The sequence below is a fragment of the Sapajus apella genome, unplaced genomic scaffold (genome assembly GCF_009761245.1).
Source record: "Sapajus apella isolate SASKATOON/1434 unplaced genomic scaffold, GSC_monkey_1.0 scaffold16, whole genome shotgun sequence".
Classification (NCBI taxonomy): Eukaryota; Metazoa; Chordata; class Mammalia; order Primates; family Cebidae; genus Sapajus; species Sapajus apella.
The window spans coordinates 10,446,782-10,463,388 of record NW_022436956.1 but is presented as its reverse complement, the minus strand read 5'-3'; the positions used below and the strand labels follow the sequence as shown (position 1 = coordinate 10,463,388).

Below are 16,607 nucleotides of genomic sequence, written 5' to 3'. Positions count from 1 at the left end.
TCTGGGCTTGGCGGCTGCCCTCCAGGTCCAGGCCCTGACCTCATCTGCCCCTTTGGCGTATGTGTCTACAAATCTCTCTTTTCCCTTCAGTCTGACAAACAGGGTTGGAATGTTTTCAAAAGGAATTTTACCAGGAAGCTAAAAAGAAAAGAAAAAAATACAGAGAAACCGATGTATATGTGGAGTACTGATTCTTCCTTCTGAGATCACAAAAATCCAGCCCAGACTGGCCTGATTAACGTGGCTCAGGAAGCCCCCAGTCCCCACGGTCCTGCCTTACTCAGCCTCTCAACTCCCAGTGACCTCCGAGGAGAGCTGCTGGGTTTGAGGGAGTGGTACCCCCTTTCGGGCCCTGCTTCCTGCGGCCCTGTCATGCTTCTTAGCATCCCCTCCACCAACTTGTGGATTCTGCCCCCAAACTTTCCCACCCAGGGAGGAAGACACAGCCCTCCTGCCCTCCAGCACCTTCTGTGGCTCAGGCCCTGGAAGTCCCGCTTCCAGGTTCATCTCTCTGTTCTGTTTTTTCTTTGAAGGGTGTTCCCAAGCCAACCATGACAAGTGGTTCTACCTTTTGTGGAATTTAGCCACTTTGCCTATTTTAAACCATTTGGGACTGCCGAAAGCAGTTGTCTCCTCAGGATAGGTGAACCCGAGGGGCTGATTTGATCAGGTCTGCCTGCCCTGCTTGCTTTTGGTTGCTGGCTTTTTGTTTTTCCCCTTTTCTATGAAGCACAAGACTTCGGTAGCTGAAGGCCTCGCTGCTGAACGTGGAAACAACCTTCACTGGCTACTTGATAGATAACATTCACAGGTCACCATGGGAATGGCCACTTCAGTCATTTTATAGGAACCTGGGCCAGCTCTTGTCCAGATTAAACTGGTGGAGACCACCAACCTTGTAGCTAGGCCTCTGCAAGTGCTCCAGGGGTGGCCTTTAGACATCAGAGAGCCAAAACTCCACCTTCAGATTATAACAACCATTTTTTACACATATGTCCTCATGAAATGCCATGAACCCCAACTACGCTTGGGCAGAATGAACCTATTACTTCATTTTCCCCACTGCCAATCACCCTTCCCCATGCCTTAGACAATCCCACTTCCCTCAGCCATAAATACCCCTAAGGCTTATCTTGGGGAGGCAGATTTGAGCGCTGTTCTGCCATCTCCTCACTCAGCAGCTTGCACATAAATTTTTTCTCTTTTGCAAAACACTGTCACAGTGATTGATTTACTGTGTGCAGGTAGATGGGCCCTGGATCTGGTGGTAATCTAAGTTTCCAGGACCAGCAGACCCTGAAACTCCCCCACCCCTGCCCTTTCTATATTCTGCTTAAAATTTGATGGATGAACACCATTCTCCCTTTAACTGCAGAACAGAAATGGGTGACACTCTCTGAGTGTTGGTGAATGCCTGATCCCTGCCTAACTCCGGGAACTCTTGCCATCTCTCCAGGTGCCCCCCTAAAAATGGTGCTCCAGGGAATGATCTCACAGAACTCAAGTCTTTGCCATTTTATGGTAACAAATTTCTTAAGCTCATAGCGACAGCAGTATGAGGATAGTGCTTTCATCCCATGGTTTCACACCTCCCTTCCTTCAGCATCCTCCCTAGGCACAGCCTTGAACCCTTTGCTTGGCATGAAGTAGGGCCTCAGTGCCTTAGTGGCGTTCATCCGTAATTTATTTCCATGGTGAGGTTGGGAGAGAGTTGAGCTCTTCTCTAAGAGGGGGCTCCAAGAAGCTCCTTCCTCCACAGCCCTCTCCCAGCAGCCACTGGTGTCCTTCATGAAGGACCCTCTGGCTCCTCCACTTCCTGTGATCCAAGTGGGTGGGGAGAGCAGGAGACAGGGCTGCTTCTCAGGCCAAAATGGCCTGGTCGTGGGAGTGGGTGGCACAGAGGAGAAAGCAGTGGCTAAGAATCAGTGCAGATGATGTTTTGCCCTCGAGGGCTCCAGGTCTGCTTTCCTCTAATTTCGTTTTCATTTGTTTTCACAATCCTGGAGGGAGAACTCTCTGGAGGCTGGGGAAGGTGGACCCCAACTGCAGAGAAGCACAGGCCAAGACCCTCACACCATGGCCCAGGTCGTGCGGGCGGGTGGGAGAGGTGGTTCTGATTCCCTTCTTGGCAGTCTTAGGGACAAATTTCAGGAGGAATCTACAGGAGAAGCTGAATGACAGTGGACTTATCGCCCCTGTTCCTTCTCTCCCTTCCCCGATGCCAGGCTTCCTCCTGGCTCTTCCTCCCAGGAGCCCTCTGGTCAAGATGGCCATGTTAGTCAGGAAGATAGACACTCACCACCAGCCTTGGGCACAGGACAGTGGAGCTGACTTCTCTGGGAAGAGATCCGAGAGTCAGTGGGCCAGGGAGGCATCCCCCTTCCCAGCTTCTGGGTGTGGTTGACATCCATATCTTCCAACCAGTCTGGCCTCCACTCCCACAGGGGCAGGGAGAGGTTAGGGGTCAGGAAGATGTCATCCCTTGGGGAGGGAGGTGATGAGGCATCTGTCAGGGAGGGTAGAGGTGTCTGTGGGAGGTTGACCAGTTTAGGACAAAAAGCTTAGGACCAGCTCAGGGCATGTACTCGGCCCTAAACATAACCTAACCCCAATTCAGCCCATCAGTCTCAGAGGCCACATCCCCAGGGGCTGGATCCATTGGTTTCTTTAGGGAGAAGTGCTTGCACTGTTTCCTCCCAGGGCAGCTCTGGCCTTCTGTCTGTACTCTCCCTTCACGCACCCATTCACTGGGCATTCTTTTTCTGCCATCCTGAGCCCTTCTGTCCTGGATAATCCTTGCCCTCCCATTTGCCACAAGCCTGGTTGTTTTTCTTGGGGGCAAAGGGTAGAGTTAGGGTTAGTAAAATGGGGATGGGGGAATCTGACTGGGCATGTGGGGAAGGGACACCCAAGGAGCCAGGGCCCTGCACGACCTTCTGCTGACATGGAGATAAAGGTCCCACTCTGCTGGGAATGTCAGTGGTGAGCCCTGTGGCTTCTCAGCCCCAGCCATGGACAGAGCAAGAAGAAGGGATTGGAGGAGGCTGGAGCAACCTTTCCTGGATACCCAAGTCAGGGTAAGAGGGGAGTCCTGGAGTCAGGGAAATGGACCTGCAGTTGGCAGCCTTTAGAATTAGACAATTTGGGCTGGGCGCAGTGGCTCACCTGTAATCCCAGCACTCCGGGAGGCCGAGGCAGGCAGATCACTTGAGGTCAGGAGTTTGAAACCAGCCTGGCCAACATGGTGAAACCCCGTCTCTAATAAAAATATAAAAAAAATTATTAGCTGGGCATGGGGCGAGTGCCTGTAATTGCAGCTACTTGGGAGGCTGAGGCAGGAGAATCTCTTGAGTCCAGGAGGCAGAAGTTGCAGTGAGCTGAGATCATGCCACTGCACTCCAGCCTGGGTGACAGGGTGAGACTCCATCTCAAAAAAAAAAAAAAAAAAAAAAGAATTGGACAACTTGTTCTGTGGGTGACCTTCGGCAAGCTAATAAAACTATCTGACTTACACTTTCCTCATTAGGATGAGAGGGATAAAGAATATTCTACATAGGCTTTTAATATTAAATGTATGTAAAACACTTATCATAGTACCCGAGATATAGTAATCATTCAATAAAATGAGTTGTTTTAACAACGATGTCATGATGATGGCTGTTAGACAGGCAAGGCGCATGAGTGAGGAGTAAGATGGGGTGACCTCACATACCTGTGAAGACGCAGTCTGCCTCCCTGGGCTCTAGACCAAAACCAAAGCTATCCATGGCCACTGCCAGGGCCCGGGCAAAGTGGGCATCAGCGAGGAAGGAGCCATCAGAGGAGCTGACCAGGCTGGCTCTGGCACTGGCGGCATTGTCCTCAGAGGCTGAGCCCCAACCATTGGCTAAGGAACCCTCGCTGGGGGTGGGGGTAAGGCAGGGCCGAGATGGGCACAGCAAGACTCCCCCCTCGGGCCCCACCCCTCCTCCGGTCCTGCCCATGTCCGCAAGCTCTGAGGCTGTTGGGACGCTGATGTATCCATAGGTGGTGGGGGGTGAAGGAGCCCTTGGCATGGGAGAGACGCTGTTCCTAGGGAGAGGCAAAAGAGGAGACAGCAACGGTTAGGGTGGGGTGGGAGTCATAGTAGCAGAAACACCTGGATTGAGGAAGGGCGGAACGAGTAGAGAGGCACATGTTCCCGTAGTTTCTCTGTAGTTCTTTGGTTATGTCTCAAGCTACTCACCTGGGAGTCTCCTCACCCTCACTGAGTTCCAAGCACAGAGCCACCTCCTCAGGGGTCAGCACACTGTCTTGATCTTCCCCCAGGGATGATAGTGAAGAGCTGGACAGGCGACTGGAAGCTGGGCTGGGACCAGAGAGTGAAGAGGCCCGGGGACTTGGGGGACTGCAGGGCCTAAGGATGGGGGTGGGGACTGCTGGCAGCAGGACCGAGGAGAGAGCCTGTGGTGCCACTGGAGGCCTGATTGCAGTGAGAGGGTGATGCAGGGTGGTTGGTACAGCTCTTCAAGTCTTTGTTCCCCCCTCCCCAGCCCGTCCAATCCCAGCACACACTCCCCACATCCCTGCTCTCCCAGCCCTGCTTCCCAACCCCATGCCCTCTTACTGGGTCTGTTGACTCTGAGTGGGGGGAGTTTTGTGAGGAAAGAGGGGTGCTGGAGGGAGAGGACGAGTAACCAGCTCATTTGAGGAGCTGAGGAGTTTCGGTCCCAAGGCTCGCCAGGCAGCCAGAGCTTGGGGCACAGCTCCTGGAGAACAGAAGCCCGGGTGTGAGAACAGTGGCATCCCGGTCTGCTCTGAAGCCCAGCTTGCTGGCCTGCCCACCAGCCCCCTTAGCTACCTGTCCCCTACCCCATCCACACTCATCATCCTTCTCAGGGAAAGGAGGACGAGCCTGTGGGAGGGGCCTGGGCTGGTAAACCCATGTACTCCTACACTCTCACTTCCTCACCCCTTCACTTCCTTTTAAGGACCCCCCTCTCACCTGGGCTTTGGGAAAGGTTCTTGAAGCCTCTACTTCCCAAGTCGCAGGCCCGGAGCTCCAAGGGGTGGCTGGCCCGGAGCAGTGGGGAACTGTTGACATGCTGCAACTCTGCAAAGAAAGGGTTGGTGGTTGCAGGACCCAGGGCAGACCTTTCAGACCCCAACTGCCGTCTCCATCTTCAGCCTTATTCAGCTGAGGCTGCAGGACCCTGAACCCACAGAAGAGAGGGAAACACTTCCTTGAATCCCCTCCACACCCCCATCTTCATCCAGCAGCTGTGATAGGATAGAAGGAGCACTAGGCTTGGAGTCAAAAGACCTGCACAGCTCAGCTGTGCGACCTCAGGAAAGTCCATGCACCTTTCTCAGTCTCAGTTTCATGTATAAACAACCACTTCAAATGATGGTCTTGACAATTAAGTGAAAACAGATTGCAAAAATTCTTGGCCCTTGATAGATGCTTTAAAAAGCAACTTTCTTTTCCTTGACTGTATTCATTCCTGTCTTCCTGATCTGTATACTCTCACATTGCTGCTCTCATGAATTTTGGCTCAGTAAGAAAAACACTACTCCTTTTCTTGCAGAGAATCTATTAATTTCCATTTTCACATTGCAAATATCTCACATGGTTCTGGATAGCCCTGCCCTGGGGAACTTGACTGTCTCTCATTTGAAAGATGGGGTGGACCATCAGGTTGAGCTGAGTGGGTAAGATAAAAACAGAGATCGACACACTATGTTGGCTGTGACAGGAGACAGTCAGCTGTTGGGAAGACAAACTTCAGAGTGGGAAATGGTATTGGTCTATCCCAGGGAGGCAATGTCCTGACCATAGCTATTCTATACTGTTTGTTGAGTGAATGAGCAAATGCATGGGTGATGTCAGAGATGTGGATGTAAACACAAGGTGAGAAGAGCCATCTACAAGACAGAAGCTGCCATCTGGCCTACATGGGCAGTGGAGAGATGGGGCTCTGGGTGAACTTGACAACGGAGAAGCTGAAGAAACTAAAGAGACAGCCCCAGCCATGTGTAGTGATCTATGAGCATGCTTCTTGGTCAGGCCAGAGCCCAAAAGGTATCTAAGTTTAAGCCAGAGAAGAATAGGGTAATCGAGGAAAGATATTTTTCCAGGGCCAGGAACCAGAAGTACATCAGACAAAGGAGAAAAGAAACAGCCTTCAGATTAGTGTCCCATGATCAGAAGCCCAGCTAGGAAAAGGCTTCCCTTCTTGGTGGACCAGGGACCAGGCAGGACCCTCAGGGTAGATCTATCCAGTCAGTCTCATATCAGAGATCTGGGGGCCACTACCGGCAGCTTCAGAGCCAGGAAGTGAGCCAGGCCTTGACATTGACCAAGACCCCATTTATGTACTAGTGGTCAGACCTTCTGAACCTTTGGGATGAAAACTCACCAATGAACAGCCTTTGGTACTTCGGCTGTTTGGTTTTTTATTGATTTCCCATAGCTTTCATATGACCCAGGTAGTCCTGGGAGCCAGCTTCAGGGTTGGTGCTCCAACTCTGCTATCATCAGCTTTGTCATGTCTAGTGCCTGGCTTCTTGACTAAGCTCAGAAATATGAACACAAGTTGGTTGGCTGGTTTGAATGGAAAGGGAAGGAAAAAGCCAGGCCTGGAAAATGTTGCTTTTATCCCAGCCTGTTTCACCTCCTCTAAGGGACCCTGGTAACAAAAGCCCTCCTCCTTCATTGCTTGGAGCTACTTGAACTTTAGTTTCAATTCTATTTGAATAAACTGCACAAGAAAAATGTTATCAAGGTGAAAGGTTGAAACTCACTGATCAAATTGCAATAAATATTTGTTTGAATAAAATAATGAATGAATGAGAATATTCAGTGCCTGTGTCTGGCAAAGCAAGGGGAACTAAGAACCTAATATGATGGATGAGAAGAGGAGACTGCAACTGTGAGATATCAACACTGGAGAAGAAACCCTAACCAAAACCAAATAATAAGAAAAAGGAACAAGCAGGTCAAGGGGAGTGGTGGGCACTAGGAGAGCCTGTCCGTTTTAGAAGAAGAGGAACAGCAGTAGAATCGACTCCATGGCTCTGAAGATCACAGCATGATCTTGCTGCTGCTGAGGTCCTGGGAGGCACAGGTGGAATATCTAGTGTCCACCAGCCAAGGAGTTGCTGGAGTTGACCTACCCTGGGGCAGTGGTGAGATGGGGCTGGAGTGATAAGAAACAAGGAGTGAAGTAAGGATCTAAACCACAGGCTAGGAAGCTTCCTCTCAGAACTGGAACCCTTCTTAAGAACTGGCTGTAGAAAACCACTCACCGCTTTACAGTAGTATTACTGTTCTAAGAGGGGCTATCCATTCCATTAGATTCAGTGTCGTTCTCCATGGGAAGGCTGTTTTTCAAATGAGACTATTCAACCTCTTTTAAGCTGGTGTTTCATTACCACCGAGGATTTATAATGCAGTCACTCTGAGGCAAAGCTAGTAAGGATGCCAGCTTTGCTGATACTTAGAGTCATAAAATTCTGGATATTGAACAAGCTCTTAATGATCTTAATCCATCTTTGTCTTAATAAAAGTTGGATTATATCCATTTAAAAAAAAGACTTGGCTATAGAACATTTGTTAGGTCTTACCAATCAGTACAGAATACTCATGAAGACAGCAGGTAGAGTGCAGGCCAACGTTCTGCAGCCCAGAAACAGGAAAAATACTCAAAGAGAGAATAGGATTTCCTGAGGGATCTCCAGAGAGGCTCAGAATCACCTTCAGCGGCAGACTATCCTGCCTTTAGATTTGAGCCCTGAAGCTAAATACTTTCAGAATTTTGAACCAGCAACTCAGTCATTCTGACTCTCTTTCTGTCATAAAATGAGAGAAATAATAGCTAGCTAACTTGTTGTGAGGATTAAATGAAATAACAAATATAAGTCAAGCACCTAGCATATAGTAATTGATCAGGAAATGGAGGCTATAATTATTTTTCCCTGGAAAGTCAAAGAAGGCAGCTGGGAGTCAGGAGAGAAACCTGACCAGAAAGGAAACACCCCTTCCTCTCTGAGAAGTGAGTTGGGAGTCGATGCCCAGGCGCACCTGTACATAATACACCAGGAGATGAGCTCGTAGGAGCCTGAGGCTTCATGCCAGCACTGGTCACATTCCTCCAGGCTCTAGCATGACTTGTATACCAGTCAGCACTTTTGTTAGGCCCTGAGCACTTAGAAGGCAAGGGCTGCGCCTGGTGTCTCTTGTGTCCCCTGTGTCTGGCATGCAGTGGTGCTTATTAAATGTTTGCTGCATTGAATTGACTGCAGAAACAGGGCTCACTGCTGGTGTACCCAAACTGAAACAAGAGCACAGTGCAAAGAGAAGCTGAGGCGATCGCACTCCCAGCTGAGTGCTCTGGTAGAAGGAGAACAAGGCCTTGTGTCCACTGGGAGAGGAGAATGGAAGGAGGGTGTGGGGGTTGCATCCCACTCCAGGCTTTGAGGCCTCATTCCCATCACATCCCCACTCCTGGGCCTGCGTACCACCAGCTCAGGCTATGTCTGTCCTCCCCATCCTTACCCTGCTTCTTTTTGGCCTTCCAAGCCTCTGCAGGGGCCAGAGACAAGCGTGGAGAACAGAGTCCCCTATGGCTGCATAGGCTGTCTGAGCTGGAACAGGGGCTGGAGAGCCGGGCCAGCTGGGGCGGGAGGCACCTGACAGCTGGGACCCTGGGGCTTGGCCTGGCTGGGGGAGTGGAGGGCAGCTCAGCGATGAGGGAGCCATAAAAAGTGCTGGTGTCTGGAAGCAGGGGCACGCCAGGGCTTCGGGAGTTCCAAGAGAGCACTGTGATAAAAATGACAGGAGGAATTATGGTCAGCATGTTCCGCTTTCCATCTCTGCGATCCCTGCTCCCAGCTAGGCCCTTGCCCCCACTGGGCATGCTCACAGGAGCGACGACAGTCTAGCGGGTCCCGGGGGTCCGCCCCCAGCCGACTGCTAAGGCTGCTGCTGCTGCTGAGGTCCCGAGAGCCAGAGGTGGAACGCCAAGTGTCTGCCAACCACTGGGAGTCACTGTGATCCATCCTGGGGCAGTGGAGGGAGGGGTGAGGCCAGGAGAAACAGAGAGACGTGAGAACGTAATTGGCCAAGACCTCCTGTTCAGAGGGCAGCAGAAGAGAGCAAGGAGATGGTGGTATCGGCTTCATCCTTACTACTGCTTTACAGCCCCTCACAGGCTCCTTAAGATCTCTGACCTGGTCTCCCAAACTCAGCAACCCTTTCTATTCCTGGGCGAGGGGAAGCGTGAGTCACCCGGAGCTGGGAGGTAGTAACGAAAGACAGCTATGTATGCTGAGATGAAAAGAGGGCCTGAAGACAAATCTGTTTTGACAATCCTTATCTGTCACAGCTTAGTTTGGGTAAGTACATCTACTGGCCTCTCTGAGCCCCAGTTTTCTCATCTGTAGAACAGTAACAATAGGGCCTTCCACACTCAAGCCTCATGCTCCGAGTTTGAATGAAAAAATGTGAGATCACTCAGCTGGCAGAGTAGGAGCTTGCTCCCTGGATGTTGGCCTCTGGCTGCCTGAATGATCCTTCAAGAACGGGGATCTAAGCAAGGAACTTCTCCGCATAGGACCTTCAATGTCCCCTCATTTGCCATGATACAGCCCAGGTGCCTAGCATGGCTAACAGGACCCTCCTTGGTCTGGATTCTAGCCCCCTAACTATATCCTTTGCTCTGACCCATCTCACACCCTGTACCCGAGCCAGAACGAATGGCTTGTCTTTCCCTATGGACATAGCATGCTATTACTTGCTGCTTCATTGCTCTTCCCTCCACCCCCTTCTTACTGTCGGGGTAATGTGGAATCCTCTTTCTCCTATGTTTTTCCACATTGACCCCCTCCATGTGTCTTGTACCTGCTTCTGCGTGGCCAATACGGGATTGCATGTATATGCTCTCATGCCTGTCTCTGTCTACACTGAGAGATCCAGGATGGTGGAGGCTATTCCAAAGGAATGAATTAACCGAAGGTCAGAATGGTATTTCTCTCAAGGTCAGAGTAGGAGGTGTCAGGGAAGCCAGAGAAAACTTAGGGCAGAGCAGACAAAGCAAGGCAGTTGCTGGAACAAAGAAGTCAGTTTGTTCAGAAAAGCTCAGAACACACAGCCAGCTTGGACTCCTGCTCTGGGCTGAGAACTTGACAGTGAAATGACAGCTCTAGGCCTGGATGTGCTGGCACATAGTAGGTGCTCAATAACTCCTGTTGATAGATAGTGGAAGCCTCCTGGAGGAGATCTAACGAGATAAAGAGCCAAGAAGACAGGCAGAGAGATGAAATGGTTACTTAGTGCAAAACTCAGACAACGGGAGCAAGAAGGATGTGTTCCTTATCAGCATGATGTCCCCAAACTGCAGACTTGTTCTGGCAGCCAAATATACTAGAAGCAGAAGGGTCTATGAGCAGATTCTGTTTTTGACAACAATGAGGAAGCATCTATGCAGTAGGCACTGAACACCCTCTGCTGGAGCTGCGGGTAGATTATGAGGCAGGCACACTGGCTCAGTGAGAGAGTTACTGAGTGCACAGGCGCTACTTGGTAGACCATGGGTGCACAGAGAACATGAGGCATTTGAGCTGGTCGTCTCATGCTGGTTTTTCTCCACCTAGCAGAGTGAGGCAACAGGAGAGGTGGGTGACAAGAGCCCTGGATTGGGGCTTCAGAAGTAAAGCAGCCTTGAGCAAAGTCACTGAAGTTTTATGAGCTTCAGTTTACTAGTCTGTCAAGTGGTGTGATAGGAAATATTAATGACAGAGAAATGAACTCTCACTTAGAGTCACAGGAGAGATTCAAGTACGAGAGTCCCAAACTGCCAGGCAGGTAGACTAATACTCCATTCAGTTCTCTGTTGCAGCTCCACTGTCTCTTGCCCCCATCCCTTACTTCAGGTCCCTCCCCCTTCACCTCTCACCTGTGTTTTAGGATGGCGTCCTCGCTGGTATATCTGTACAGACCTGGGAGAAGGCAGGAGGAAGGCTAAATCCAGAGGCTCCACCACCAGAGATCCAAAGTACCATTCTGGCTGGATGCCGAAGAGGCCAGTACACATGTGGGTCCCCCTGACTCTCACCTGGGCCCAGGTGCACCCCAGCTCGGCGCCGGCGGTGGATACATACTGCAGTGCCCAGAAGCAGCAGCCAGAGCACCACGCCACAGCTGGCGATGACCTCTGGCCGCTTCAAGGTGGCCCTCAGCTGCTCCAGGGTCCAGGGACGAGGCTCACTGGGTTCTCGGGTGGCTCGCTCCATGGCCTGCTCTGTATGGGATGCAAAGCTCAGCTGGAGCGGCAGGTGAGGTAATGAGGGCCTGGCAGGCAAGGGGGAGGAGCTGGAAGTGTGAGGCAGGAGCGAGGAGAGAGGAAGGCAGGATGTGATGCAGGCTGAAGGGTAGGGTGGGGCTCACCTAAAAGGAGGCAGACAGGGCTACTGGGCTCCCCAGCCCCAGCACCAGTGACTGCAGCCACTTGCACGCAGTAGGAGCCTGGCATGTGGGTGGCGATTTCCAGCTGGGTCTTCTCAGCAACTACAGTCCAGTTGGCTGGGGGTAGTGATGTGTTGCCCAGGCTCCAGACCTGAGGCACAAGCAGAGATGAGCAGCTGCCCCAGGCACAATCCCAGAAGCAGAGCCCATTATCTGCAGATCAGACTCCCGGGATGTGGTCATTCTGCCCTGCCATCCACCTGGAGAGCCCCTCCCCGAACATGCACCCAACTTCCTATTTCCCTTCTATTCTTCCTACAAAATGAGAGACACTTCTCTCTAGATCAACAGAAGAGCAAAAGCCATCTGCTGAAATACATGTAACACCAGCAGTTCTCAGATAACAGCGTGCTTCTGAGTCACCTGGAGGGTCTGCTAAAGTACAGCTTGCCAGACCCATCTCTGAGTTTCTGATTCATTAGGCCTGGGAAAGGATTTGAGGTGTTGGATCCCTAACAAGTTCCTGGGTGAGGCTGATGTTGGTGCTCCAGAAGCCAAAGATTGAGCACCACTCCCTTCCCCACAGCCTGGTTTGATCTACTCTGTTTCTTATTCCTGTGGCCTTAGCCTCACTTTCCATGTCTGTAAATTGGGGATAATACCCCAGGGTGGACTGTGAGGTGAGATGGATCATGGAGGAAAAGTGCTTGGCAGGGTCTGGCAGACGGTGGGTCCTTGCTCAGCAAAAGCAGGTTTCCTTTGCTTCTCTTCAAAGGTACCTTTCTCAGTGCCCAAAGAAGGGTATGCAGAACTCCAGAGAAAAGAGATGTCTTAGGAGCACTAAGAAGGGCTGTGTCAGCTTGTGGGAGTACCTGGTAGCCACGGATGATGCCATTGTGGTTTTCAGCAGGTGGTGGGACCCAGCTCACAAGGACACTGCCATTGCCAGGTTTTAGGGTCACCTCCTGTGGTGGGGCACTGGGCACTGGAGGGGTGGGAGAGAGGCTATCAGGGGCTCTGAGGGAAAGGACTCTAGGGAAAGGAGCTGGCAAGGGGGACACAGAGTCAGAGCCCCAGTGAGGAGGCAAGAAATCTCTCAAAGCTCTGCTGGCCTGGCCAGGGCAGAAGGGAGTCCCAGAGCAGGACCTATCTTCTCCCTCCAAGACTGAAGTGGGACAGCCCAGAGGGCCCCAGATAAGAAGGAGCCAGAGTGGGTATTGTTGGGCTCTGAGGGGATCAGGCCCCGACCTTTTTCCGGCAGCCTCAGGAGCAGCACGTTGCTGTCAGGGCCTCGAGCCCGGCCGGAAGATGGTCTCACTTTGAACTCATAGTCTTGACCCCAGTGGAGGCCTCCAAGCTCTGCGCTCTGCCAGCCAGCCAGCAGCTCCTCTGCCCACGGAGCTCCCTGGGCTCCTGGGGCAGTCTGGGTCCTGAACAAGGCCGTGTAGGATTGGGCAGGTGCAGCAGGGCCGCTAACCTGGGAAGGAGTTGTGAGGAAGAGTGAGGGTCAGGGAGCTTAGGACCAGCCCTCTTTTGAGCTCTGGACTGGCTTTCACCCTTAGCACCTGGCCCTTACCTTCCAGCTGAGCCACACTGCTGGCCCAGGCTTGGGGCCCTTTGCGGGGTCCGGGGTCAGCAGCGTCACATTTTCCAGCTGAATTCGTACAGCCAGAAGCTCCACAGGCTCCGTGTAGTCCTGGGGCTCTGTGGGGAGGATAGGGCTGGGCTGGGGCCTACAGGCCAGAGTGACAGAACTGAGGCATGGAACATCCTCCAGCCAGGGAGGAATCCAAACTCCCAGAGTCCCCAGGTCTTGAGCATTCGGATTTCTACTCTAGCAGTGGGGAGCCTCCCCCTATCTGAGACCCCCAGCACTTTGACCCTGACCCCACATACCTTAACCCCAGCCCAAACCAGAGCACACCACCCTAACTGAAGCCTGCAGCCTGGCCCTGACTTTAGCCGACCGCTGCCCTTACCCTGGATGGACACCCGGGCTGCACGGCTCTCCCTGTGTCCTGCGCTGTTGGTGGCCACACACATGTACGTCCCTGCGTCACTCTTCTCTGCTCTTGCCATCAGCAGGGACCCCCCGGACACCTGTCAGGGCCAGGTTCACCGTGAAGTCTCCTACGTGGGGAGGGATTCTGAGCTGGGGGGAAGTTTGAGACCTCCCTGCTCTCCCCTCCTCAAATTCTACTAGAGGATGGGGGGCTGGAGGGCAGGTCAGTCCCTCAGGGTGTGCCCAGGTCTGCCCTGGCCAGGATGAAGCGCGGGGGAGGGGCCACACTTACTGTGTGCCTTCCAGGCTGGAGGGCCAGGGGTTTCCCATCTTTCCACCAAGAAACTGTGGGCTCTGGGTGGCCCCAGGGAGGCCCACATTCCAGAGTCATCTGCTCACCCACCACGGCCACCGTGTCCCGAGGCTGGATCTGGAAATCCTCCCGGAGGACTGTGGGGAGGACAAAAGGTGACAGGGAGCAGGGCCCAGGCCTCCTCTTCCTCCTTTATCACACTCTCCCCCTTCTGCTTTGCCCATATCCCTGGCCTCCCATTTTGGGCCAGCCCTACCCCAGCGTCCCCTCCCAAGCCTTCCAGCCCAGGCCTCTGCTCACAGGTATCCCACTGACCTTCTCTCAGGTGCTCCCTCTAACATTCAGCTCAGATGTCTCCACCCAGGTCTGCCCCACCCTGAAGCTCCCCTTCCCAGGCCTCACCAGCCACAGACAGCCGAGCGCCTCTGCTGACTGCCGTGCCCAGTCGGTTGCTGGCCTCACATGTGTAGACACCCAGGTCTGTGGACAGGGCCTGGCCACCATGGGCGTGTCCCCGGGCAGGGGGCTGCAGCAGCAGAAGGGTCCCATCCGGCAGGAGGTGGTGTGGGTCGGGGGGCACCATGCTCAGGGGCTGCCCATTCAGCAGCCAGCGGATGGTGGGAGGTGGCTGACCAGAGGCCCGGCAGCTCATCCTGGCAGGGCCAGGGCCCTGGAGCAGCTGGTCCTGGGGGTGGACTAGGATCTGAGGCGGGGAGTCCTGAGCCATGCCTCCTGGAGGATAAGGGAGGAGAGCCCAGTCTGATTAGCAGCAACATCCCAAATTCCTGGCCCAACCTTCATCTGTCTTCTCCTGTGTGCAAGTTTGCCAGATGACCTGTACTCTGAACTACTGAAGGTCGCCTCCCAAAGAACAAGCTAGCTGGGAGGAGAGAGGGCCAGCGTGCGCCGCATCCAGGCCAGCGCTTGCATGGCGTGTTCGCTCTCTGTCTCTCTCTGGCGTGTGCGCACACACGCGGACACACATAGACTTATACACACTAATCATCATCACCGTCATCATTCTTATCTCTGGTTCCCCCACTGCAAAAGGGAAGCAAGCTGTCAGCAGGCCTCTTCTGCGCGGAGTAGGCCTTGGATCCTGGGAGCATAGACCGGGAGAGGGAGGGCCGTACTCACCCATGGTAAGCAGGAGCAGCAGAGGCAGGGAACCCCTGTTCCCCAGGAGGCTCTCTCCTCCAGAGCCCATGGCTACTCTCAGTCCTCTGTCCTCGTCCGGAGCACTTTGTCCCGCTGCTCTGAGCTCACAGTGAAGAGGGAAGGAGGGGCGGGGTGGGCTGGTGGTGGTTGTTTGTGACCGAGACTCTGCCCCAGGAGGGAAGCGGCTTTGAGGAAACCGATGCTTCCTGCCTGGCCCTCAGTGCCTTGGAGAACTGGGAGGAGACCAGGGGCGAGAAACTCTCTGACCTCAACCCTTTAGCCATAGCCCCTGACACTAACTTCAGCCCTAAGCTTTATCTCATGATCTGGTCTGGGATTTCTTACAGGGTATCCTTACACTAAGCATAATTCCAATCAGAGCCTTAATCCTCTATTCAAATTGTATCCCTGGATCCCAATCCTTATCCCTTTGCCACCTGCTACAGAGGAATGAAAACCCCAGGAGTCTCAGGACACAACAAGAGGCTGAGGACAGAGGGCAGTGGGGCTGCAGGCCAGAGAGGCTGAGCGAAGCGGAGCAGGGGTGGATTGTAATGCCCTGGTCCATTTCCCCAGGGGCAGATAGGCCCGGGGTGGAGTACGGTGGGAGACAGGAAGGACTCAGAGACTCTGGGACAAGCTGGGAGATTCCCACAGGATGTGTCCATATTCAGTTCAGAGACGAATGAAAGAAGCGTCTGTGGAGACCTTGGGCAAGTCCGTTTCCTTCTCTATAAGATGGAAATAATAATAGTAGTTCCTGCCTTGAGGGATAAAGTAAGGACGAATCATAGAAAGCATAAAACCAGGGGCATCTAGTGCCTGACATAGTATGAATGATCCATAAAGCCGAGCCAGTATTGTGTATTTATTTTTAGGTCTATCCCATCACTGAAACTATTGGAGCATCCTCAGCAGGAGTATTTTTCAGGCCCTGGAAAGTTGGTTGGAGTAAAAGACCCTTTAAGAGTCTTTCCAGTCCTGAGACCCCGTGTCTGTGTCTGTAGCAGACAGGCCTTGCAGCTTTTGAGCCTAGAATACCACCTCTCACCCGCTGCCCACTTCCCCCCGACAACCTAGACAGAGGCCACACTCCTCTCTCAGAGCTCAGCTGGTGTTTACAGGTCTCTTCCTTCCAAATCTGGAATCTCAGCCATTTCCTGGAGCTGTCCCGGAAGGCTAAGGCCAGGCTCTGAAGCTCAGCGGAAGAGTATCCAGCCTTTGTTCTCAATTGTTACTGGCCGGCTTCTCTGCAGGGCCACTAACCCAGCTGACGCCCCTCCCTTCCTCCCCTTCCCAGCCTGGCTTCAGTGCCAGCCACAGCCTAACAGCCTGTCAAGTAGAGGGCTGCTTCGCTCCTCCTCTTTCCTCTCACACCCAGACCAAGACTGACAAAGACAGAACCAGAGCAAGGAAACACCATGGTCTCTACGCTAAAGAATAGGCAGAGTGAAAGTTACAGAGCGGCAGAGCTGGAAGGACGGGAATTTGGACCAGAGAACAGAACGTCACCACCCTTAGCACCTCTACTTCTGAAATCCCCAATTCTGTTCTCTGGCCCTGATTCCTAACCCAAATTCTGTGGGTGTATGCAGCGGAGGCAGAATGGAGTCGAGTTTATGGGGTCAAGGATCTGTGGGGCCAGAGTGATGAAGGGGAGATTCATATGGACACTGAAATCAGCTGAGGAC

The 16,607-nt window shown here is 52.9% G+C and overlaps 1 protein-coding gene across 4 annotated transcripts; it reads right to left on the bottom strand.

The window, feature by feature from the left end:
- Nucleotides 1-1,500: 1,500 nt before the first annotated feature.
- ROBO4 (roundabout guidance receptor 4) lies at nucleotides 1,501-15,492 on the bottom strand. Of its 4 annotated transcripts, none has more exons than XM_032285071.1 (18): nucleotides 14,896-15,475; nucleotides 14,161-14,490; nucleotides 13,738-13,895; nucleotides 13,423-13,543; nucleotides 13,020-13,147; nucleotides 12,692-12,920; nucleotides 12,316-12,428; nucleotides 11,426-11,594; nucleotides 11,094-11,279; nucleotides 10,935-10,977; nucleotides 8,904-9,040; nucleotides 8,537-8,800; nucleotides 4,985-5,092; nucleotides 4,607-4,748; nucleotides 4,226-4,462; nucleotides 3,713-4,071; nucleotides 2,300-2,506; nucleotides 1,501-2,170 (listed from the first exon to the last, which is right to left on the bottom strand). In XM_032285071.1, exons 1-18 carry the CDS (start codon nucleotides 14,963-14,965, stop codon nucleotides 2,148-2,150), a joined length of 3,024 nt encoding a protein of 1,007 aa, XP_032140962.1. In that variant the 5' UTR covers nucleotides 14,966-15,475; the 3' UTR covers nucleotides 1,501-2,147. The 4 variants fall into 4 exon arrangements, 3 of the variants coding, with proteins under 3 accessions (XP_032140962.1, XP_032140963.1, XP_032140964.1); XM_032285072.1 differs by having other exon boundaries at nucleotides 14,161-14,284; nucleotides 14,896-15,038; XR_004270823.1 differs by lacking the exon at nucleotides 1,501-2,170 and having other exon boundaries at nucleotides 2,414-3,080; nucleotides 3,649-4,071; nucleotides 14,896-15,492.
- Between the last annotated feature and the right edge of the window lie 1,115 nt (nucleotides 15,493-16,607).

Bases quoted from the DNA above. Each gene is read 5' to 3' on its own strand.
- ROBO4 (XM_032285071.1), bottom strand. From the start codon at position 14,965: ATGGGCTCTGGAGGAGAGAGCCTCCTGGGGAACAGGGGTTCCCTGCCT. The intron at 13,148-13,422 runs GTAAGGGCAGCG...TCCTCCCCACAG, and splicing joins AGCCCGGGTGTCCATCCAGG to AGCCCCAGGACTACACGGAG. The intron at 4,749-4,984 runs GTGAGAGGGGGG...TCTGTTCTCCAG, and splicing joins GAACCTTTCCCAAAGCCCAG to GAGCTGTGCCCCAAGCTCTG.